Source organism: Mobula hypostoma, chromosome 8, assembly GCF_963921235.1.
Source record: "Mobula hypostoma chromosome 8, sMobHyp1.1, whole genome shotgun sequence".
Lineage (NCBI taxonomy): Eukaryota > Metazoa > Chordata > Chondrichthyes > Myliobatiformes > Myliobatidae > Mobula > Mobula hypostoma.
In genome coordinates, this window is record NC_086104.1 from 28,972,038 (window position 1) to 28,996,913 (window position 24,876).

Below are 24,876 nucleotides of genomic sequence, written 5' to 3' on the forward strand. Positions count from 1 at the left end.
ACAAATTGTGCAAATGCATCTTGCACAGTTTGCAGTTATAGCAATAAATAACGGGCATGAAATAACAAGATAAAATTTTGAGTCTTTAAATGTGAGTAGTTATCCCCTTTTGTTCAAAAGCCTGATGGTTGAAGGGTCGTAACTGGTCTTGAACCTGGTGGTGTGAGTCAGGTCCTGCGTCCTGGTGCTCTGTGTGTGGAGTTTGCAAATTCTCTGTGACTGTGGGAACTTCCCCCAGGGGTTTCAGTTTCCTCCCACATTCCAAAGATGTGCAGGTTAATAGGTGAATTAACTACTATACATTGTGTTGGCAAGTATTAGTACCTGGGGGGAGTTGATGGAAGTGTGGGGGAAATAAAATGGGATCAGTTTAAGTGGGTACTTAAACTCTGTTAAATTCTGTTTAGATTAGTTCTTTTTGGGGTGGGGTTTGTTTGTTTTTTTTCTTCTTTTTCATGATTTTTCTCCAGTTATTTTTTTGTCCTGTATTATTCATTGTTATCCTACATGATTGGGAGTTTTGTCAATTTATACTATTTGGTTTTATAATCACTCATCTTAAGTATAACAATGTATTTCCAACAATTTTGTATTATTGCTATGTTATGTTTATATTTTATGAAACTAATAAAAAATTGAAAAAGAAAAGAAAGGAAATGGGTACTTGATGGTTGGCAGAGGCTCAGTAGGACTCATTCATGAGATTGGTAGACCTAAATCCAGAAGACAGAATTGATGGATGAACATACTTAGTTAAAGCCAAAGCAATTTACAAGGTTGTGATGGTTACTTGAACTACCAGTCAACCATTGGAGACTTAAAGAACAAAATGGAAAGCAGCACAATATAACAAGATTTTCTTGTCAGTGAAGCCAATGAAAGGCAACAAAAGGTCACTGCAAAGTTTTGGACCAATGAAAGAAATCCTTCCACTTAACCAATCTGCACTCTTAACTTGATGTTCAGAACAGTTTATGATTTAATTGCAGATTGTGGATCTTCTATTTGCAAATTGACTACTTTCTTCCTGACACCAATAAAGATACTTCAACAAGGTACACAACTTTGAGCATCCAAAATTGTGAGAAATGCTATGTTAAAGTGTTTTATTTGCCAGGTGCTTAAAATAAAGCTATTCCACCCAGTGAATTCTTCATAATGTTCAAATGGAATTTAGAGTCAACAGTGTTAATACACTTGCTTACAGTTAGATGCTTACCAAAGCCTCATATATCATGAAAGCAAGATTAACCAATGCTGCAAGGCAACCTTCATGTTGTCCGTGCATCTGTAATCCACGAAGCACATTCATGAAAAACCAACTTGCTGCATCAGAGTGTAGAGTTGCAGACAACACCTGAAGCAAAAATAAAATACAAACTGATTTGTCAAATAGAAAAAAAAAGCACATCTTAGGGACAGAGAATAGAAACAAAGTTCATCTGCACCCTGGGAAAGCATGAAATAGCCATTGAAAAGTACAGCACAGAAATTTGCCCTTTGGCCCACCTTATCCTTAACCAGGACCAGAGCCCTCCATACCTCTAGCATCCATGTACTTGTTCAAACTTCTCTTAATCGTGGAAATCAAGACTGCTGTGCCCCACTTGGGCTGGCAGCTTGTTCCACACTCTCACAACCCTCTGAGCGAAGAAGTTTCTCCTCATGTTCCCCTTGCACTTTTCATCTTTCACCCTAACTCATGACCTTCCAACCTCAGTGGAAACAGCCTGCTTGCATTTACCCTATCTACACCCCTCAATTTTGTACACATCTATCAAATCTCCCCTCAATCTTCTACATTCCAAGGAATAAAGTCTTAAGCTGTTCAATCTTTCCTTGTAACCCAGGTCCTCCAGTCCCAACAACATCCTTGTAATTTTTCTCTATACTCTTTCAACCTTATTTACATCTTTCCTGTAGGTAAGTGGCCAAAACTGCACACAATGCTCCAAATTAGGCTTCACCAACATTTTATACAACTTCAACAAAACATCCCATCTATTGTACTCAGTACATTGATTTATGAAGGCCAATGTGCCTAAAGCTTCTTTATGACCATATCTACATGTAACACTGCTTTCAATGAATTATGGACTCATTTCCCAGATCCCTTTGTTCTACCACACCCCTCGGTGTCCTACCATCCACTATGCAAGACCTACACTGGTTGGTCCTACCAAAGTGCAGCACCTCACTTGTCTGCATTAAATTATTTTCATCCGTTAATATAGTATAAACTTAGTGAAGTCTGGCATAAATGCTGCCATATATTAGGCCAGATCAATCTGATAGACACTGGTCAGCTGTTTGGGCATCAGAATGTCTCAGACTTCAACGTATATTCAGCCAAACACGAATGCTTGAGGTCAAGCAGAAAGTCAAATCCCAGCAGATATGATCTCCACGGTTCGGCTCACCATTGAACCCAGAAAAAAAATATGGGCAAGCTAAGAAAACAGATGGTTTGCATTTTGCACCTTGCTGCTCAGTATTACACTGGAATGACAATGTGATCATTAACATGTCGAAAGCATGTTCTCTCAACTACCTTACAAACAATCTAAAAAACTCAAACAACAGGAATTCTGCAGATGCTGGAAATTCAAGCAACACACATCAAAGTTGCCGGTGAACGCAGCAGGCCAAGCAGCATCTGTAGGAAGAGGTGCAGTCGACGTTTCAGGCCGAGACCCTTCGTCAGGACTAACTGAAGGAAGAGTGAGTAAGGGATTTGAAAGTTGGAGGGGGAGGGGGAGATCCAAAATGATAGGAGAAAGACAGGAGGGGGAGGGATAGAGCCAAGAGCTGGACAGGTGATAGGCAAAAGGGGATACGAGAGGATCATGGGGCAGGAGGTCTGGGAAGAAAGACAAGGGGGGGTGGGACCCAGAGGATGGGCAAGAGGTATATTCAGAGGGACAGAGGGAGAAAAAGGAGAGTGAGAGAAAGAATGTGTGCATAAAAATAGGTAACAGATGGGGTACGAGGGGGAGGTGGGGCCTAGCGGAAGTTAGAGAAGTCGATGCTCATGCCATCAGGTTGGAGGCTACCCAGACAGAATATAAGGTGTTGTTCCTCCAACCTGAGTGTGGCTTCATCTTTACAGTAGAGGAGGCCGTGGATAGACATGTCAGAATGGGAATGGGATGTGGAATTAAAATGAGTGGCCACTGGGAGATCCTGCTTTCTCTGGCGGACAGAGCGTAGATGTTCATCAAAGCAGTCTCCCAGTCTGCGTCGGGTCTCGCCAATATATAAAAGGCCACATCGGGAGCACCGGACGCAGTATATCACCCCAGTCGACTCACAGGTGAAGTGATGCCTCACCTGGAAGGACTGTTTGGGGCCCTGAATGGTGGTAAGGGAGGAAGTGTAAGGGCATGTGTAGCACTTGTTCCGCTTACACGGATAAGTGCCAGGAGGGAGATCAGTGGGGAGGGATGGGGGGGACGAATGGACAAGGGAGTTGTGTAGGGAGCGATCCCTGCGGAATGCAGAGAGAAGTGGGGAGGGAAAGATGTGCTTAGTGGTGGAATCCCGTTGGAGGTGGCGGATGTTACGGAGAATAATATGTTGGACCCGGAGGCTGGTGGGGTGGTAGGTAAGGACCAGGGGAACCCTATTCCTAGTGGGGTGGCGGGAGGATGGAGTGAGAGCAGATGTACGTGAAATGGGGGAGATGCGTTTAAGAGCAGAGTTGATAGTGGAGGAAGGGAGCCCCTTTCTTTAAAAAAGGAAGACATCTCCCTCATCCTAGAATGAAAAGCCTCATCCTGAGAGCAGATGCGGCGGAGACGGAGGAATTGCGAGAAGGGGATGGAGTTTTTGCAAGAGACAGGGTGAGAAGAGGAATAGTCCAGATAGCTGAGAGAGTCAGTAGGCTTATAGTAGACATCAGTGGATAAGCTGTCTCCAGAGACAGAGACAGAAAGATCTAGAAAGGGGAGGGAGGTGTCAGAAATGAAAAAGGTAAACTTGAGGGCAGGGTGAAAGTTGGAGGCAAAGTTAATAAAGTCAACGAGTTCTGCATGTGTGCAGGAAGCAGCGCCAATGCAGTCGTCGATGTAGTGAAGGAAAAGTGGGGGACAGATACCAGAATAGGCACGGAACATAGATTGTTCCGCAAACCCAACAAAAAGGCAGGCATAGCTAGGACCCATACGGGTGCCCATAGCTACACCTTTAGTTTGGAGGAAGTGGGAGGAGCCAAAGGAGAAATTATTAAGAGTAAGGACTAATTCCGCTAGACAGAGCAGAGTGGTGGTAGAGGGGAACTGATAAGGTCTGGAATCCAAAAAGAAGCGTAGAGCTTGAGACCTTCCTGATGGGGGATGGAAGTATATAAGGACTGGACATCCATGGTGAAAATAAAGCGGTGGGGGCCAGGGAACTTAAAATCATCGAAAAGTTTAAGAGCGTGAGAAGTGTCAGGAACATAGGTCGGAAGGGATTGAACAAGGGGTGATAAAACAGTGTCTTTCTTTTTAAATCTTTTTATTAAGTAAGAATACAAAAAAGTTAAGCCATATAAACATTAATACAATGTTAAAGTATAATAAAATTCCAAAAGATAACAATACCAAAAAGAAAATACTACAAACAATGTAATTTAAGCATAAGAAACCAAGATAACATAATAGTATACTAAATTTTATATATATCAATGGAAAAAAAAGAAAAAAAAAACCCCAAAAAAAAAACCCACCGTGCAGCTAACTAAAAGCAAAGCAAAGCAATGGGCTAACTTGAAACCAAACAGAGTTAAACTTAAAATCACGTCCTCAATCCCGACCTCCATTATAACAGTGAAAAAAAAACAAGAAGGGTAAATATTACATTAAATGAAAATATCGAATAAGAGGTCCCCAAATCTGTTCAAATTTAAACGAAGAATCATAAAGGTTACTTCTAATTTTCTCCAAATTCAAACATAAAATCGTCTGAGAAAACCAAAAAAAGGTAGTTGGAGCATTAAGCTCTTTCCAATGTTGTAAAATACATCTTTTTGCCATTAAAGTAAGAAATGCAATCATTCTACGGGCTGAAGGGGAAAGATTACTAGAAATTTTAGGTAGTCCAAAGATAGCAGTAATAGGGTGAGGAGAGATATCTATATTTAATACCTTAGAAATAATATTGAAAATATCTCTCCAAAAAGTTTCCAAAGTAGGGCAAGACCAAAACATATGAGTTAAAGAGGCTATCTGCCCCGAACATCTATCACAGAAAGGATTAATATGCGAATAAAAACGCGCTAACTTATCTTTGGACATATGTGCTCTATGAACCACTTTAAATTGAATTAGGGAATGTTTAGCACAAATAGAGGAAGTATTAACTAATTGTAAAATCTGCCCCCAATCATCCACAGAAATGGTAAAGCCCCAATTCCTGTTCCCAATCTACCCTAATCTTATCAAATGGAGCTTTCCTAAGTTTCATAATAATATTATAAATCATAGCCGATGCACCTTTCTGACATGGATTAAGGTTAATTATCGAATCTAAAATATATATAGGAGGAAGCATTGGAAAGGAAGAAAGTATAGTACTTAGGAAATTTCTAACTTGTAAATATCTAAAAAAATGTATTCTTGATAAGTTATATTTATTAGATAATTGTTCAAAAGACATAAGGGAACCATCTAAAAATAAATCCAAAAACCGTAAAATACCCTTAGTCTTCCAAGTTTGAAAAGCGCGATCCGTAAAAGAGGGAGGAAAAAATATGTTACCTAAAATAGGAATCGCTAACCCGAATTGATTAAGATCAAAAAATTTTCTGAATTGAAACCAAATGCGCAAAGCATATTTAACTATCGGGTTAGAGACCTGCTTAAGGCGTTTCGAATCAAAAGGAAGAGAGGAACCTAAAATAGAACCAAGTGTATAACCCTGAACAGATTGTAATTCCAATGCTACCCATTTAGGAATAGATAGTATGTCCCGGTCAAGTAACCAAAATTTCATATGTCGAATATTAATAGCCCAATAATAAAATCTAAAGTTAGGTAATGCTAAACCTCCATCTCTCTTAGCTTTCTGTAAATGTATTTTATCCAGTCTCGGATTCTTATTCTGCCAAATAAATGAAGAAATTTTAGAGTCAACTTTATCAAAAAAAGATTTAGGAACGAAAATTGGTAATGCCTGAAACACATATAAAAATTTTGGCAAAAAAAACATCTTAACTGCATTAATACGACCAATCAAAGTTAAATATAAGGGAAACCATTTAGATGAAAGTTGAGTAATATGGTCTATTAATGGTAAAAAGTTAGTCTTAAATAAATCTTTATGTTTACAAGTAATTTTAATCCCAAGATATGAAAAGTAATTATTAATCAATTTAAATGGAAATTTATAATATAAGGGAAGATGTTTATTAATCGGAAAAAGTTCACTCTTACTAAGATTTAATTTATAACCTGAGAAAAGACCAAATTGTGCTAATAACTCTAAAACAGCAGGAATGGATCTCTCAGGATTAGAAATATATAAAAGTAAATCATCAGCATAGAGTGATAATTTATGGGACTTTAATCCCCGAGTTATCCCAGTAATATTTGAAGATTCTCGAATAGCAATTGCAAGAGGTTCTAATGCAATATCAAATAATAGGGGACTAAGAGGACAGCCTTGTCGAGTACCACGAAAGAGAGGAAAAAAAGGTGAGTTTAAAGAGTTAGTACGAACCGAGGCTACAGGGGAGTGATATAACAGTTCAATCCAGGATATAAATTTCAAGCTAAAATTAAACATTTCAAGCACCTTAAATAAATAAGGCCATTCTACTCTATCAAAAGCTTTCTCGGCATCTAAAGAAATAACACACTCAGGAACATTTTGTGAGGGAGTATAAACGATATTTAACAATGTACGAATATTATAAAAAGAGTAACGACCTTTAATAAAACCCGTTTGGTCTTCCAAAATAATAGAAGGAAGTACTTTTTCTAGTCTATTTGCTAATAACTTAGAAAAAACTTTAGAATCAACATTTAATAAAGATATTGGTCTATAAGATGCACATTGAGCAGGGTCTTTATCCTTCTTTAGTATTAAAGAAATTGATGCTCTATTAAAAGATTCCGGAAGTTTACCAAGTTTCAAAGAAGCCTCAAAAACCTTATAGAGCCAAGGAATCAATAAAGAAGCAAAACATTTATAAAATTCAACGGTAAACCCATCAGGGCCAGGAGCTTTCCCCAGATTCATAGAAAAAATAACATTCTTAATCTCATCCATTGTAATGGAAGTATCTAATAAAGAAGACATATCCTGTGAAATCTGAGGGAAGTCTAACTTATCTAAAAAATCATTCATATATTTAGAATCTCGAGGAGACTCTGATTGATATAAAGAAGAATAAAAATCACAAAAGGTTTGATTAATCCCCACATGATCCAATATCAATCGATCATTTTGGTTATAAATCTGATTGATTTGAGATTTAACATAATTAGATTTCAATTGATTAGCCAGCAGCTTGCCAATTTTATCACTGTGAACATAAAAATCACTTCTTGTTTTCTTTAATTGGTTTACAATCGAGGACGAGAGTAGTAAACTGTGTTCCATTTGAAGTTCAGTTCTTTGTTTGTATAGCTCCTCAGAAGGAGCCATAACATATTTCTTATCAATTTCTTTAATCTTGTCCACAATTGCCATCTCCTCCTGCTTCTGTTTCTTCCTCAAAGCAACGGAATACGAAATAATCTGACCCCGAATATAGGCTTTAAAAGTGTCCCAAAGAGTGTTAACCGAAATATCTTCTGTATGGTTAATTGTAAAAAAAAGCTCAATCTGTTCATTCATAAAATTAACAAAGTCCGAGTCCTGAAGCAACAGCGAATTAAAACGCCATTGTCTATTGTTTGGTATATTGGCCATAATTTTAATAGAAAGCTTAAGTGGAGCATGATCCGAAATGGTTATAGAATCATAATCACATTTAATCACTGAAGGAATGAGACGAGAATCAATGAAAAAATAATCAATTCTTGAATAGGAATGATGAACATGTGAAAAGAAGGAAAAATCTTTTTCCTGAGGATGCAGAAAACGCCAAATGTCCGTCGACCCAGAATCAGAAAGGAAAAAATTAATCAAATTTGCAGATTTATTAGGTAAAGTCCGTAAAGGAGCTGAACGGTCCAAAGCTGGAGATAAACAGGTATTAAGATCTCCGCCCCAAATCAATGAAAACTCGTTCAAATTCGGAAACTGATCAAACAATGATTTATAAAATTCCGGACAATCCATATTAGGAGCATAAACATTAACCAAAACTACTTTTTTATTAAATAGTAAACCACTAACCAATAAAAATCTACCATTCGGATCAGAGATAATATCCTGTTGTATAAAAGTAACTGAGGAATCTATAAAAATAGAGACGCCTCGAATCTTAGCATTGGAGTTCGAATGAAATCGTTGTCCCTTCCAGAATTTGAAAAAACGTAGTCTGTCCCCCCTCCGTACATGGGTCTCTTGTAAAAATAAAATTTGTGCTTTAAGTCTCCGGAACACTTTAAAAACTTTTTTCCTTTTAATAGGATGATTAAGACCATTAGTATTCCAGGAGACAAAATTAATAATAGACTCCATAAATCCTAAAGTCAACCCACAACAAGGAGGATTGACAATAGGCGCGACCCACAAACCCGGAGAGGAAACAGAACATACAAAAGATACCGGGGAAAAGGACGCAACCAGTACTTCAATAATGTATATAGCCCAAAGAGAAACAAACTAAAACGTGAAGCCCCTCCCACCACCCCCCACCCCAAGATCCCAAGGCAAAATCTAAAGCAGACCCGCCAGAAAGAAGCAAGCGCTAAAACTACCCCCATGACTTCCGGTATACGCTCCCTAAAAAAAAGGTATAAATATAAAAAGGATCAGCTAATTGTAAAACAGTAAAAAAATAAGTAAAAAAAAGTTAGCTCAATTAAAATACACACAGAACAGAACAAAAGCCGGAAAATATATATTAAAAAAAAACCACAATAAACCTCAAACTCATGAATAGACACAGCAACAAAAAAAATAGGATTATTAACATAAAGTGATTATAAAAAGCAAAACAGAATAAAATTTAAAAAAACTACAAAATTTAAGGCCGCACAGGAAATACGTAAGATGACAAAAGGGAAGTAACCACCCAGAATCCCCTGGGAAAAGAAAGAAATGACGCAGTTAAAAAGAAAGTTTAGCAGCCATATTAAGAAATCAAAAGTAAACTTTTCTGCCCAAATAGGGCACAGAAAAGTTAAAACCAACCAATTCACAGCCTCCGATCAACGGAGATAATTAAAAAAAAGGCAATTAAGATGTTGAAGATGAAAGTTGATCCAGATAACTCTGGGCATCCGATGGAGAATCAAAAAAACGAAGGGCTCCATCTAACATGCGAATCCTTAGACGTGCAGGGTACAGCAGCGCTGGTCTTAAATCCATCTTATAGAATTCCGACATCACGGATCTGTAACGGACCCGTTGGTCCCAGATTGGTTTACTGAAATCTTCCACGAATCGGAACTTAAGATCCGAAAAATCAATGAAACCTTTAGATCGAGCGAATCGAAACAGTCTCTCCTTGTCTTGAAAATAATGAAAACGTAAAATAACATGCCTAGGTCTATCTGACCTAGACGAGTATGATGGGATTCTGTGAACACGATCCAGTAGCGGTGGTTGGTCAGGAAATACAGTAGGGAATGCATCTTTTAAAAGTTGAGAGAAATATTTCATGGGGTTATTGGCTTCAACAGCTTCCCTCACGCCAATCATTCGTAAATTCTGCCGTCGCATTCTAGATTCCAAGTCAGAGTTTTTAAAAGTCAAAAAGTCAAGTTTCTTCTTCATTACATTAATTGTTTCTTCGATTTTCCCCATCTTAAGCTCACTTTGTTGCGCGAATTTTTGAAGATCAGATATAGCCGACTGATGTTCCGCAATACATGTTTGCATCTTATCAATTAAATCGGCAATTTTCTGGAAATTAGTTGAGATTTCCGTATGAATCAGGTCTTTAACAGAGCCTGCAATTTCCGTACGAATCATCTCCCTAACAGAGGTTGAAATTTCCCTCTGAATTAACTCCGATATCGCTTTCAAAGTCACCGGTGATTCAGTCGGGGGGAGATCCGTAGCTTTCGGTTTAACCGGAGGTTTACCATCCTTGCCGTTTTTCCCGTTCTTAGACATAGCAGATCTAAGTATCATCCAATTGTCAGAGAATTCAGTTTAATTCAAAGTATTGTAAAAATTGATGCCTTAATGGTTAATTAAAGTATAGCTGACCATAGAGAAAAAAAACTCAGAGGTAATGGAGCGAGTCAAGAACGCGACTTCACTCCATGAGCGCTACCGGAAGTCTCCGATAAAACAGTGTCGAGGTGTGCAGAAATGAGTTCGGTGGGGCAGGAGCAAGCTGAGACAATAGGTCGGCCAGGACAGGCAGGTTTGTGGATCTTGGGTAGGAGGTAGAAACAGGAAGTGCGGGGTATGGGAACTATAAGGTTGGTAGCAGTGGATGGGAGATCCCCTGAGCGGATAAAGTCGGTGATGGTGTGGGAGACAATGGCCTGGTGCTCCTTAGTGGGGTCACGATCGAGGGGTAAATAAGAGGAGGTATCCGCGAGTTGTCGCTGTGCCTCGGCAAGGTAGAGGTCAGTACGCCAGACTACAACAGCACCCCCCTTATCGGCGGGTTTAATAATAAGGTTAGGATTAGTGCGGAGGGAGTGGAGAGCGGAGCGTTCCGAAGGAGTGAGGTTGGAATGGGAACAAGGTGCGGTAAAGTCGAGACAGTTGATGTCCTGTCGGCAGTTAGCGATAAAGAGATCCAGAGCAGGCAGAAGACCAGAGCGGGGTGTCCATGAAGAAGAGGAGGGTTGAAGACGGGAGAAGGGGTCATCGGTGGGGGTGGAAGAGTCCTTGCCGAAGAAGTAGGCTCGGAGACGGAGACGGCGGAAGAAAAGTTCCGCATCGTGGCGAACACGGAACCCGCTGAGGTGTGGGCGAAGGGGGACAAAGGTGAGGCCCTTACTGAGAACAGAGCGTTCTGCCTCCGACAGTTGAAGGTCGGAGGGGATGGTAAAGTTAGTCCTGACGAAAGGTCTCGGCCTGAAACGTTGACTGCACCTCTTCCTACAGATACTGCTTGGCCTGCTGCGTTCACCAGCAACTTTGATGTGTGTTGTTAATCTAAAAAAACTGTCACCCAACGCCAGTCACTCAGAACCTGATCTACCCCTGAGCTGCATCAAGTTCAGCTTGTTCAACCCTCTGCATCTGGAAAAAATGCGCAGGTTGTGGATATCAGCAGGGAATATGGTTCAGGACAAAATTTCGAACTCATTTCTGCACACCTCGACACTGTTTTATCACCCCTTGTTCAATCCCTTCCAACCTATGTTCGTGACTTCTCACGCTCTTAAACTTTTCGATGATTTTAAGTTCCCTGGCCCCCACCGCTTTATTTTCACCATGGATGTCCAGTCCTTATATACTTCCATCCCCCATCAGGAAGGTCTCAAAGCTCTACGCTTCTTTTTGGATTCCAGACCTTATCACCTTGTCCTCTTCTTCATGGACACCCCGCTCTGGTCTTCTGCCTGCTCTGGATCTCTTTATCGCTAACTGCCGACGGGACATCAACCGTCTCGACTTTACCGCACCTTGTTCCCATTCCAACCTCACTCCTTCGGAACGCTCTGCTCTCCACTCCCTCCGCACTAATCCTAACCTTATTATTAAATGAATTTCATGTTCATTTGAATATGTTACAAGACAGACTTTGAAATCTTTAGTTTTCTCAATGTTGGTAGACACAAAATTAAAAAATTAAGTGACATCAGATCACTATATAGGTGATACTAGCGGTTGTAATAAACACTAAATATAACCAGTAATTTCTGCAACATTTTGAAAATGCACTGCTTGTCAAGAAACAAGAAAAATAAATGATTTACTGTAAAAAGAAATGCTAGATGCTGAAATCTCAACTAGAAACGATGCCAGAAATATTCAATTTCAACAGAAGTTTGTAATTTATCCATTAATATATAGAAAGCATGCTAAAACTATAGCTAAGTGCTATAGTTTTAGCACTTTTTCCATCTATTGTTTACTCAAGACTACTCAAGTCATCCCTGATTAAGATGGCAGAACTTGTCATCAAAACGTCAATTAAAATCACCACCTGGACTGAGCTGGAAGCCCAAGAAGAGTTCACGTGCCCGGAAAGTACTAAATCCGTTTTCAATCAAAAATAGTTAGATTCACAAAATATATTTTGTTTTAAGCATTAATTCCAAACAATTTACTATATCAATCTACACAAATACACTACCCAGCTTGGTGCATCTCTGATGCATTGCTGGTTAACATTATGTTATTTGTATCATCAGTTAAGAGTTAGACAGTACAGAAACAAGCCCTTCGGGCCAACTGAGCCCTGCTAACCAAGTCATTTACTTGAGCGGGTCCCATTTCCAAGAGTGTCATGGAGTTATACAGTAGATTAGCCAAATGAAGTGGGAAAAAATGCTATATACCCTATCCTCGTTATATGCGTCTTCAGACTATGCGGATTCACAGTTATGCAAGGAACTTATTTCTACCAATGTCTTGTTATATGCATCCAAAATTCAAAGTTATGCGAGGAGCACTGCCCTCCCGCCAATACAAGTCACGTGTGCACGCTTCACAGTCTCTCTGGTGGAATGAGAAGCACTGCTTTCCCGCCAATACAAGTCACGTGCGCGCCTCACAATCTCTCTCCTGCCACTCTCGCATTGGTTTTGGCAAGGTGTGGATGCGCGATCTTAAACTTTTGTTGGCTTTACCTACGGTGCAGTGATTTTGTGCTTGAAGTATTTAACTATGCCTCTTAAGCGTCCGATGTCATATCCTGGGCCGTCAGCCGAGCGGCAGAGAACCGCTTTAACACTTGAAAAAAAGTTGGAAATTATAAACAGCGCGGCATCAGCTGAAGGTAACACAGCTCTGGGACGCTACTGCCGGGAGCAGAATCTTGCCTTTAAAGTTCTTTTGTTGCTTGACAATGCACTAACCCATCCTAAACATTTGGACAGCATTCATCCTAACATAACAGTGCGTTTCCTGCTGCCTAACACAACGTCGCTATTTCAACCACTCGACCGGCGTGATCCACGTTCGAGGCATACATATTTTTTTTTAATGGTGAACTATCTCTCAGATGCTGCAAGCAACAGATGATTTTGAAAATCCCAGGAGTTTACCAACAGTGAGGGAATTGAGGAAGTCGGAACACTTGGCACAAGTGGCGATGGACATGGACCCAAGTTTAGAATGGAGTCAGCATTTCAGTCGTTCCCTGCCGTCAACCCTTCTTCCCTACAAGCAAATTTATGCTGAAAAACAAAATGCTGCCAAGCAAAGAACCCTCACCACTTTATTCAAATTGCTGTAATCTTCTGCTGCCAGCAGTTCTAAGAGTTCTGAGAGTCTTCCTTCACCCCTTGCTGTGCTTGATATGATCCCGACGACCACAACCATCCACCTTATACATGTAAAGCGACCTGACACCACAACAACCACTTATCTCCCGGAGCGAACACACCTGCCACTGTTGGTGAGTACTGTACACCAAAGGATGTTAACTTTCTATGATTTATTACATTGAATATTACATTAAATTGATTAAATATAATACAAATGTTGTCTTGTAGTACTGCTTTTGTGTCGTATTGGTATGAAAATGTGAATAAATTACAGATAAAACATATTTAGGAAGCCCCCTGGAACGCATCCCTATTTTCTCCATTTAAATAATTATTCACATTATGCGATTTCACATAATGCGTCAACCTCGAGGAACATATCCCTCGCGTATAACAAGCATTTACTAATAATTACACTGATCATCTGTTAGAAAGAAAGCAAAACCGCAGAAACAGGACTGCAAAAGCTATGAAGAGCATTAAATTCAAAATACTACAATGCAGAATTTATAAGAAGGCTGTATAACTCTTAGCCACTAGAAAAGTTCTGTGAAACTCAACTCTCATTGTGACCGACCAAATTCAGAAGCCTGATACTTACCTGTTTCATCAATGGCCAGCAAAGCTGCAGAGTTGCTCGTTGGCACGTTATAGTGTCATTCCAAGTCACGGCACTGTAAGCAGTTGCCAACAATGCTTTACAGATTTCCTAAATCAAAATAAGAAAAACAATTATAACGACTGACATCACACTTAAAAACCAATTGATTCAGCAAAAGTCCAATCTGCTCTAAATGAAGTCACATGAAAATATTATTTCCAGAAAAATCAAGTGGAATATTGCTCAAGGCTAAAATGCCTATCCCTTTCCTTAAAACACACTTAACCAATATTTTGCTTAAACCAGTAAAATGCAAATTTTACCTCAGACTTGAGCAGACATTTTCCAAGATCAGTAAGTTCTTCAGATCCAACATGTGGAGTGTCATTTGTGTTCATCATTTCATCATCTATTGTAAAGACCACATTTCATACAGCATCAACTATTCGCAGTAAATTCAATACTGCTGTACAGAATCAGGAACAGGCAGTATCCCCTAGTACATGAAGTTATAACATTGTACTAAATACAACTGAAGTTTTATAGATTTTGGTATTATTCAACTACAAAAGGACATCAAATTGAACAATGACTTTACTTGTGTTTCTCTCCATAAACGCTGCCTGTCCAGGCACATTCCCAGCATTTGCTACTTCAGATTTATAGCATCTTCTGTTTTTGTTTTTAGGATATTTATATTCAGCAATGACAGCATCAACGGAAGTACTAGGAATTTTGTTTCTGAATGCAAGTCATCGAAAAATCTGTTGTCATCGTATTCCAAAGAAGAGCTCTGAGAACAATATAATTTGATGTCAGTCTATCACTAATCTTGCAAGAAATATATAGGGAAAAAAATTTGCAAACTTGAGCCAATCCTTGGAAAAATAATAGCATCAAGTCTTTAGTCTAGAACTGGCTGAAGTAATTTGGACAGAACAGACAAGTGGGCCCAAGCTTTCTACTTGGCTAATGAAAATTGGAGAATTTCCATGCCAGCACATAAGGCAGCAGGAGGGTCACCATGATTTAAAGCATATAGTTTTAAAATAAAACAGTCAATTGTTTCAGTCACAAAGCAAAACATGTTAATAAGTCCAAAGTAGTGGTTATAGTTTTGAAATGGAAAAATTAAGCCAAGTTTTGAAAAAAAAAATCCAAACATAGCTGCATTTTTGCAACAGTTTACATCTTGTTCTGGTGTGCTGAAAGAACACAGAAGAATCCTTAAATCACACCCATGCCCCTTAATAGTATGGTATCATTTGTATATTTAAATAAAACTTGTATGGCACAATATCTGGTTTTGGCTTCTCCAATAATAACCCAGTTGTAGGAATAGGTTTATGAAAATGTAGATTTCTTACCCATCTCCTATAAAATGGCAGGGTCTGTACAACCTAACTACGGATTAGTTTGATCCAGCACATCTGTGGATATGAACTTCCCACTATTCAGAACATTTACAGCGACAGGTAAAAGGGATCACTGGGGACCCGAGTCACCCCAACCACAAACTGTTCCAGCTGCTACCATTCGAGAAACGATACCGCAGCATTAAAGTCAGGAACAACAGACTCCGGGACAGCTTCTTCCACCAAGCCATCAGACTGATTAATTCATACTGACACAATTATATTTCTAAGCTACATTGACTGTTCTGTTGTACACACTCTTTATTACAAATTACTATATGTTACACATTGCACATTCAGACAGAGACTCAAGATAAAAATTTTTACTCCTCATGTATGTGAAGGAAACAAATAAAGTCAATTCAATTATTGGCTAGCTTACCTTCATATTTCAACATATCGATGCAGTTAAAAAAAAGGCAGGACAGGGCTATACTTCATTAGGAGTTTGAAGAGATTTGTTATGTCAACAAATACACTCAAAAACTTCTATAGGTGTACCATGGAGAGCATTCTGACAGGCTGCATCACTGTCTGGAATTGGGGGGTGGGGGGGTGGAAAGAGAGAATACTGCACAGGACCGAAAGAAGCTGCAGAGGGTTGTAAGTTTAGTCAACTCCATCTTGGGTACTAGCCTACAAAGTACCCAGGACATCTTCAAGGAGCAGTATCTCAGAAAGGCAACGTCCATTATTAAAGACCTCCAGCACCCAGGGCATGCCCTTTTTTATTTAGTGTTAGGAGTGAGGTAATCAGGTAGGAGGTACAGAAGCCTGAAGGCACACACTCAGCGATTCAGGAACAGCTTCTTCCCCTCTGCCATCCGATTCCTAAATGGGCATTGAACCCTTGGGCACTACCTCACTTTTTCAATATATATTATTTGTTTTTTTCCATGATTTTTAATCTATTCAATATATGTATACTGTAATTGACTTATTTATTATTATTATTTTTTTTTCCTTCTATATTATGTATTGTATTGAACCAAGTTAACAAGTTTCACAACACATGCCGGTGATAATAAACCTGATTCTCATTCCGAAATTTTTCTCTCCTTATTGCTTTTTTAAGTTGCCTTCTGTTGGTTTTTTAAAAGCTTCCTAATTCTTTAGCTTCCCACTAGTTTTTGCTATATTATATGTCCTTGGTTGCTTTTATGCTGTTTTTGATTTCCCTTGTTGGCCATGGTTGCCTCATCCTCCCTTTAGAATGCTGCTGCTTCCCTAGGATAAACCGATCCCACATCTTCCAAATTACCCTAGAAACTCCATCCATTACTGCTCGACCATTATCCCTGCTAGTGCCCCCTTCCAATCAACTTTGGCTAACTCACTCTGTCATGCCTCTAATTACATTTACTCAACTGCAATACTCACATATCCGATTTTAACTTTTCTCTCTCAAACCACAGTGTATTCTATCATATATGATCATTGCCTCCTAAGGGTTCCTTAACCTAATCAAATCTGATTCATTACACAACACCCAGTCCAGAATTTCCTTTTACCTCATGGGCTCAACCACAAGATGCACTAAAAAGTCATGTTATAGGCATCCTACAAATTCCTTCTCTTGGGATCCATCAACCTTGCCAATCTACCTGCATTTGAAATTCCCCCTTGCCTATCGTAACATTGCTCTTTTTACATGCCTTTTGTATCTCATTGTAATCTGTTCTCACATCCTGGCTACTGTTTTGGAGGCCTGCATACAAACTCCATAACTTTTTTTTTTAAATGCTTGCAGTTTATTAACTTTACCCACAAGAATTCTGCATTTTCCTTTGTCACTTCTATCTAATGATTTGATTTCATTTTTTTTAAACCAGAAAAGCTGCCCCTCCCCGCAGTACGATGTGCATCCTTGGATATTATGCTCCCATCTGTGACCTTCTTTCAATCTGTAATGCTACAAGATCATCTACCATATTCTGAATACTACATGCACTTAAATACAACACCGTCCTGTACTTTTCACACTTTTCAATTTTGTCTTCATGTTGCCTGAAGCTAAATTCTTATCCCTTTCTAAACTTAGTCTTATTCTTTATTCCAAAGAATCCTGTAACCTCTCCTGTGCTCTCTTTCCCTTTTACTCCATCCATACTTTTCCATGCTGCTGAACCCAACTCCTACTATTTTTAAGAACTCTATCCACAACCCTAGTTATGCGATTCACCAGAACCCTGGTCCTAGGTGGAGGAGCAGGTCGTGTTGAGGAAACAGAGAGCCTGCAGACAGACTGATAGTTTAGGGGAATGGGCAAAGAAGTGGCAAATGAAATACAATGTTGGAAAGTGTATGGTCATGCACTTTGGTGGAAGAAATAAACGGGCAGACTATTATTTAGATGGAGAGATAATTCAAAATGCAGAGATGCAAAGGGACTTGGGAGTCCTTGTGCAGGATACCTTAAAGGTTAACCTCCAGGTTGAGTCGGTGGTGAGGAAGGCGAATGCAATGTTGGCATTCATTTCTAGAGGTATAGAATACAAGAGCAGGGATGTGATGTTGAGGCTCTATAAGGCACTCATGAGACCATACTTGGAGTATTGTATGCAGTTTTGGGCTCTTTTAGAAAGGATATACTGACAGTGGAGAGGGTTCAGAGAAGATTCACGAGAATGATTCCAGGAATGAAAGGGCTACCGTATGAAGAACATCTGGCAGCTCTTGGGCTTTATTCCCTGAAATTCCGGAAATTGAGGGGGGACCTCATGGAAACATTCCGAATAGTAAAAGGCCTGAACAGATTAGATACGGCAAAGGTATTTCCCATGGTAGGGGAGTCTAGGTCAAGAGGGCACGACTTCAGGATTGAAGGACATCCATTTAGGACAGAGATGTGGAGAAATTACTTTAGTCAGAGCGTGGTAAATCTGTGAAATTTGTTGCCACGAGAGGCTGTGGAGGCCAAGTCATTGGGTGTATTTAAGGCAGAGATACACCCTGGTTCTTGATTAGCCAGGGCATCGAAGGGTATGGGAAGAAGGCAGGGGAGTGGGGATGACTGGAAGAATTGGATCTGCCCATGACTGAATGGCGGAGCAGACTCGATGGGCCAAATGGCCTATTTCTGCTCCTATCTTATGGTTCAGCATTGTTCAGGTGCAGCCAGCCCAATCTGAACAGCACCCTCCTATCCCAATAGTGAACAATGTCACACACACAGATGCAAACCCACTTCTCCCACACCAATCTTAGCATAGTGCTTCTTGGCACCATGTGGAAATACTGTTCACTTTTTTGTTTCTGACTTTTTTGCACCATTTACACAGAATATTTGTCCAAAATAAATTATAGATTTGTACTGCAGGACGATAATCAGCAATTTACTGTCAATACAAGTAGTTTATGAATAATTTTGCTTTATAGTCTATTAAAGTGGCTGTAATTTGAAAGGCAAATAATTTATCTTGACCATTGGGTTTTCTTCTCCAAGCCATGCATTGTTAGCCTGGAATGGTACACTTGCTCAAAAGCACACATATATGGTCAGGCAAAATTTCATTACAGACTACTGTTATTACTAACCTAAACAAAATTTCAAAACTATTTCCACAAACTTGAGATAAAGCTAAACATTATATTAATGTATGAAAATCAAGTCTTGGCCACTCACCATCCATATCCCCTGCCATGGACTCTGGGCCTTTCTTAACACAACAGCATACAGCTGGAAAAAAAAACATATTCAAATCCAGCTTTTATGCTACATTTACTACAAAATTGCAGAGCTCTAGACAGTGGAGAGCTAGGTAGGATCACATACATGGTATTATAAACAAAAATAATTAACTAAAATGGACAAGTTCATTGATTCCGACTATAAACAAAAGTATTTAACTAAATGGACAAGTTCATTGATTCCTGTTGTAAACAAAACTAACAAAATGGACAAGTTCATTGATTCCTGTCCTCCAGTTCAGTGACTTTGCATTTACTAAGTAATAGTGTGACAAAGTGGACAAAATGAATACAGCTAGATGGGTGGCGGAGAACAGAATGGTGCTTAATCAAGGAACCATAAGAGTGAAAACTAAATCTAACAAAACAGGATTTTAATCAATAAAGTTGTCATCTCCTCTTGGATATGGTCTAAACTTAAAAGTTCGAAGTTCAAAGCAATTCCTGGCTCCTTTTAAGTACAAAGTAGATTTTTTTCAAATCACTAAATTTACTTTTGGATTTTGCCACACTGCTCAGCACCTAATAGCTATTGATACTGTTTCTTTGGAGTTCAAATTAACCTTTTTACTTTGATGAAAAGAAAGTCCACTTTGACAAGATAATATTTTTTATTAAATCCATCAGAAAATTTCTCCATATAGCTTTTCTTTCTTTGTGCAAGGAAGTAAGCTCCTTACTCATTAGATCAATGGATTCACGAGTGAGAAGACGTGTTAACTGTTCATCCAGCATTTCTTGGGACTCTGGATTCTCCTCAGGACCACCACTTTCAGCCCTTAATAAAGAAAAACAGCAAAAATCTTAGCCGTCTCTGCCAGAAGGAACATTAATTGGTTTTATAGCAAACTAATTTTTAAAATTAATTTTCAAAATGAGGGTTTGCATGATCTGTCACAGCATTTGAAATGCCAAATATTCACTGGCCTCAAGATGGTAGCTAACAGTCATTTTTTAAAAAAACTTCTACATTCTTTCAAATGGAAGTGCTTCCACTATAATGATAGTCATAGTCATACTTTATTGATCCCGGGGGAAATTGGTTTTCGTTACAGTTGCACCATAAATAATTAAATAGTAATAAAACCATAAATAGTTAAATAGTAATATGTTAATTATGCCAGGAAGTAAGTCCAGGACGAGCCTATTGGCTCAGGATGTCTGACCCTCCAAGGGAGGAGTTGTAAAGTTGATGGTCACAGGCAGGAATGACTTCCTATAACGCTCTATGCTGCATCTCAGTGGAATGAGTCTCTGGCTGAATGTACTCCTGTGCCCAACCAGTACATTATGTAGTGGATGGGAGACATTGTCCAAGATGGCATGCAACTTGGACACCATCCTCTTTTCAGACACCACTGTCAGAGAGTCCAGTTCCATCCCCACAACATCACTGGCCTTACGAATGAGCTTGTTGATTCTGTTGGTGTCTGCTACCCTCAGCCTGCTGCCCCAGCACACAACAGCAAACATGATTGCACTGGCCACCACAGACTCGTAGAACACCCTCAGCATCGTCCGACAGATGTTAAAGGATCTCAGTCTCCTCAGGAAATAGAAACAATGATGGACAGGAACTCCAGGATTTAGATAATATTTGTGGTTTCTCCATTATATTCCCCAGTTACTTTTGTACATAACTTGGAGGAGGGGATTAAATAAGTAGGCAGTATTTCCAAGTACATTCCTATCTATATTGAAAAGGTAGCCAAGGCAGGGAACCATAGTGCATTTTGCCAGTATAGCCATAGCACCCATAGTGCACCAATGATGGATAATGTGAATATTTAGCATGGTAAATGGAATGCTGATCAAGTAAATTTTCTTAGAACAGTCAAGCTTCTCAATTGTTGTTGAAGCAGAAATCAAAAAGGAGACAAAGCCAATGAGGCCAAGGAGATACAACTGAGGCCAGTCGCAAAAACAGGTGAAATACTTACTAAAAGAACTGCATAAATTAGCAGCTCAGCAACAGTTTATAGCTTGCCAAAAGGATTCAAGGTCATGATAGAAACTGGACATCTATGATCATGAACACAAATCTTAATACACAATTTCATTGAAAACTAAACCCCAGTCAGTCCTGATTTCTCTATCTTTAAAAAGTGAAATTACCATAATCACAACATAAATCAAAATTATTGCATCAGGGAAAACACACCTGCATAATATTTCAACATTTACTAACTAATATTTAACAAATTCCTGGACAATGATCATCATAGTTTTGGATCTTTACATTTACTTACTCCAATAAGCCTCTTTGGTTGATGACAATCCATTTGCCACTCAGTCTCTGGAAAAAACAATAATGTTGAATAATGTACAGATCCATGGCAAGTCAAACACAAATTATGAACAGGTTTAAATGGAGAGCAGAAGAAAGGGAATCCCAGATTTAACAAGTCCCAAGATTTCTTTCACCTTCAAGCCCTAGTTTCTCCTTTGTACAAATGTACCCGAGCCTCTTGATCACATCCAAATATACACTTGCCCGAACTCCTGATATCCGGCCAACAAAAAAACCACACCATCAATATCTAATGCCCACGCATTTCCTAACTGCTGACCAACTCAAGACCCAAGCTTCCTATATTACCCTTCCTTGCCACCTATTTGGCCCTCATCACCTGCCCCTACTTTCTCGGGTATCCTTCTAGCCTTTCTATTACAGAAGTGCTGAAGGAAGCATTCACCATTCGTTGCCTACTCCATCACAAACCACACTTTGGACTTGTGTATTACAGTTTTGTGTTAAGACAGCCTCACAAAAAGATGGTCTAGCAAGCCCAGCTGCATTTATAGAATTTGTAGCCAGCTGTTACTTTCAAAACAATAGCTTTTTTCTATCATCAAACTCAAGGGCTAGATTTACTCAAATGGGGCCTGCCACACACAAACTCAGCACTCCCATTTTCCACTGTCCTAAACTAATCCAGTCTACACACACATAACCAATCTTACAAGGCAATACCTTCCTGCAGTCAAGCAGCTAGTCTGTAAACAATGGCCATATTAACAATATAATTGGGGCACGTGGGTGGATTAAAACAGTATCAACAACTCTTCTGCAAGTCTTATTCAGCCAAGGACTAACACCAGCTGTCTTGGATTGATGCTTTTCATCCAGCAATTCATATTAAGATCTGTTCAGTTTATCAGAAATGTCCATTACATAGCATTCTAAAGTATTCTCCGATTCACTCTCCCACAACACCTTTGATTTAATCAGATTAGAAACATAGAAAATAGGTGCAGGAGAAGGCCATTCAGCCCTTTGAGCCTGCACCGCCATTCAGTACAATCATGGCTGATCATCCAACTCAGAACCCTGTACCTGCCTTCTCTCCATACCCCCTGATCCCTTTAGCCACAAGGGCCATATCTAACTCCCTCTTAAATATAGCCAATGAACTGGCCTCAACTGTTTCCTTTGGCAGAGAATTCCACAGATTCACCACTCTCTGTGTGAAGAAGTTTTTCCTCATCTTGGTCCTAAAAGGCTTCCCCTTTATCCTTAAACTGTGACCCTTCGTTCTGGACTTCCCCAACATCGGGAACAATCTTCCTACATCTAGCCTGCCCAATCCCTTTAGAATTTTATACGTTTCAATCAGATCCCCCCTCAATCTTCTAAATTCCAGAGAGTACAAGCCTAGTCGATCCAGTCTTTCATCATATGAAAGTCCTGCCATCCCAGGAATCAATCTGGTGAACCTTCTTTGTACTCCCTCTATGGCAAGAATGTCTTTCCTCAGATTACGGGACCAAAACTGCACACAATACTCCAGGTGTGGTCTCACCAAGGCCTTGTACAACTGCAGTAGTACCTCCCTGTTCCTGTACTCGAATCTTCTTGCTATGAATGCCAGCATACCATTCGCCTTTTTCACCGCCTGCTATACCTGCATGCCCACTTTCAATGACTGGTGTACAATGACACCCAAGTCTCGTTGCACCTCCCCTTTTCCTAATCGGCCACCATTCAGATAATAATGTTTTCCTGTTTTTGCCATCAAAGTGGATAACCTCACATTTATCCACATTAAATTGCATCTGCCATGAATTTGCCCACTCTCCTAACGTATCTAAGTCGCCCTGCATTCTCTTAGCATCCTCCTCACAGCTAACACTGCCACCCAGCTTCGTGTCATCCGCAAACTTGGAGATGCTGCATTTAATTCCCTGGTCTAAGTCATTAATATATATTGTATATATTATATATATTATAAAAAACATTGATCCAAATAGTCCTAAACTCAGGTGTTACCCTTGCTTTTGCCTCCTGCAGGATGCCCAAAGTTGCAAAGGCATTTCACAAGTCAGTGTGGTCCATGAGCAGTAATTTGACTCAATGCAGTGCAAACCAGGAGTCCAGCCATTGACAAGCGTGCAATCGAGTTGCACCACAGTGGTGCAGTTAGTGGAGCTGCTGCCTCACAGCCCTTAACCTCCACTGCTGTCTTTGTGAAGTCTGCACGTTCTCCCTGTGACCTTAATGTTTTAACCAGGTGTTCCAGTTTCCTCCCACGAGCCAAAGATGTGTAGATGGGGAAGTTAAATGGCCAATGTAAACTGACCCTAGTGTGTAGGTGAGTGCATCTGGGATGGGAACTGAGTGGAAAATTGTGAAATGAGCTGGGATTAACAAAAAAAAAAGTGCTTGATGTATCTTTGCATGAATATGACTATAACTGAGTGCCTTCTAAAAGCTTATGCTGTCAGAGGGCCTCTTCTACCTTCTCTTAATTATCTTTGATAAACAGACATTTACAAGAAAGCAAAAATAACAATTTACTTTGAAAAGTGAGTTTAAGAGAAACGGAACATAAACACAGTTACCTTCACTTACCTTCTGGATCTCAAACCCGAGGCATCATATACAATAAATTCTCCTCACCACCAGCTCAGTAAAATTAGAAACTACTCTATTACCCATGGTGAGTGGTGTTCCAGAACACACTGACTTGTGGACTGCAGTTTTGCACTCATTAGGAAAATCTGGCCCAACGTGCATAAACTTCCCTGACTAGCGTCAGAAAAAGCCCACAGAATATTCAAATATTGAGGATACATAGAACTAAGAAACCCAGAAACCGCTGAAGTTTGGAGAATTGCAATATAGTTTCACAATAGCAGAACAAAAACCCTTCAGACCTCTCTCTTTTAAATATAATTACCTGCAGTAAGTAGGAGAATAGGGGTCCAAGAATTGGGCACAGCACGGCTTCATAGTGTTCAGGTGGGCAGGACTGGACCAAAGGCTTCACAAAGACACGTATGCACAAGTTAAGTATTACCTTGTATTTAATTGGCATTTTCTTCCTAACATTTCACAACAGACAGATAACAGCAAGAAATATTTCTGCCTCATCTCCCTTCATCCTGTTAAATGTATATCTTTGAAAAACTACACAAGAGATCTTGCTGTAGAGATCTAGCTATATAGCCCCATGCTACCATGCAAAATCCCTCAGAAAACGACAAAGTTTTGCATCACATCTTCACCTCAGTTAATTACAATTATTTCCACATGAATTTCACATCAAATCTAACCAAATGTCAAGTGAGGGAAATGCAGCAGTCAAGTTTTATATGGGCCTTTATTACATTTTTAAATAAGCAATTATGATTTTTTTTTATTAGTAAACTCTGAATAACTATTAATATG

The 24,876-nt window shown here is 39.5% G+C and overlaps 1 protein-coding gene across 1 annotated transcript in view; it reads right to left on the reverse strand.

Annotated features, from left to right (window-relative positions):
• The window catches only part of LOC134350429 (exportin-5), a 119,581-nt gene that overhangs the window by 10,067 nt on the left and 84,638 nt on the right, over nucleotides 1-24,876 (reverse strand). The window contains exons 24-30 of the mRNA XM_063055615.1: nucleotides 24,386-24,483; nucleotides 21,455-21,501; nucleotides 19,886-19,983; nucleotides 19,141-19,194; nucleotides 14,424-14,509; nucleotides 14,101-14,208; nucleotides 1,220-1,357 (exon numbers count right to left, since the gene is read on the reverse strand). Of these exons, the coding sequence (XP_062911685.1) occupies nucleotides 1,220-1,357; nucleotides 14,101-14,208; nucleotides 14,424-14,509; nucleotides 19,141-19,194; nucleotides 19,886-19,983; nucleotides 21,455-21,501; nucleotides 24,386-24,483 (629 nt within the window). The remainder of the gene's footprint in view (nucleotides 1-1,219; nucleotides 1,358-14,100; nucleotides 14,209-14,423; nucleotides 14,510-19,140; nucleotides 19,195-19,885; nucleotides 19,984-21,454; nucleotides 21,502-24,385; nucleotides 24,484-24,876) is intronic.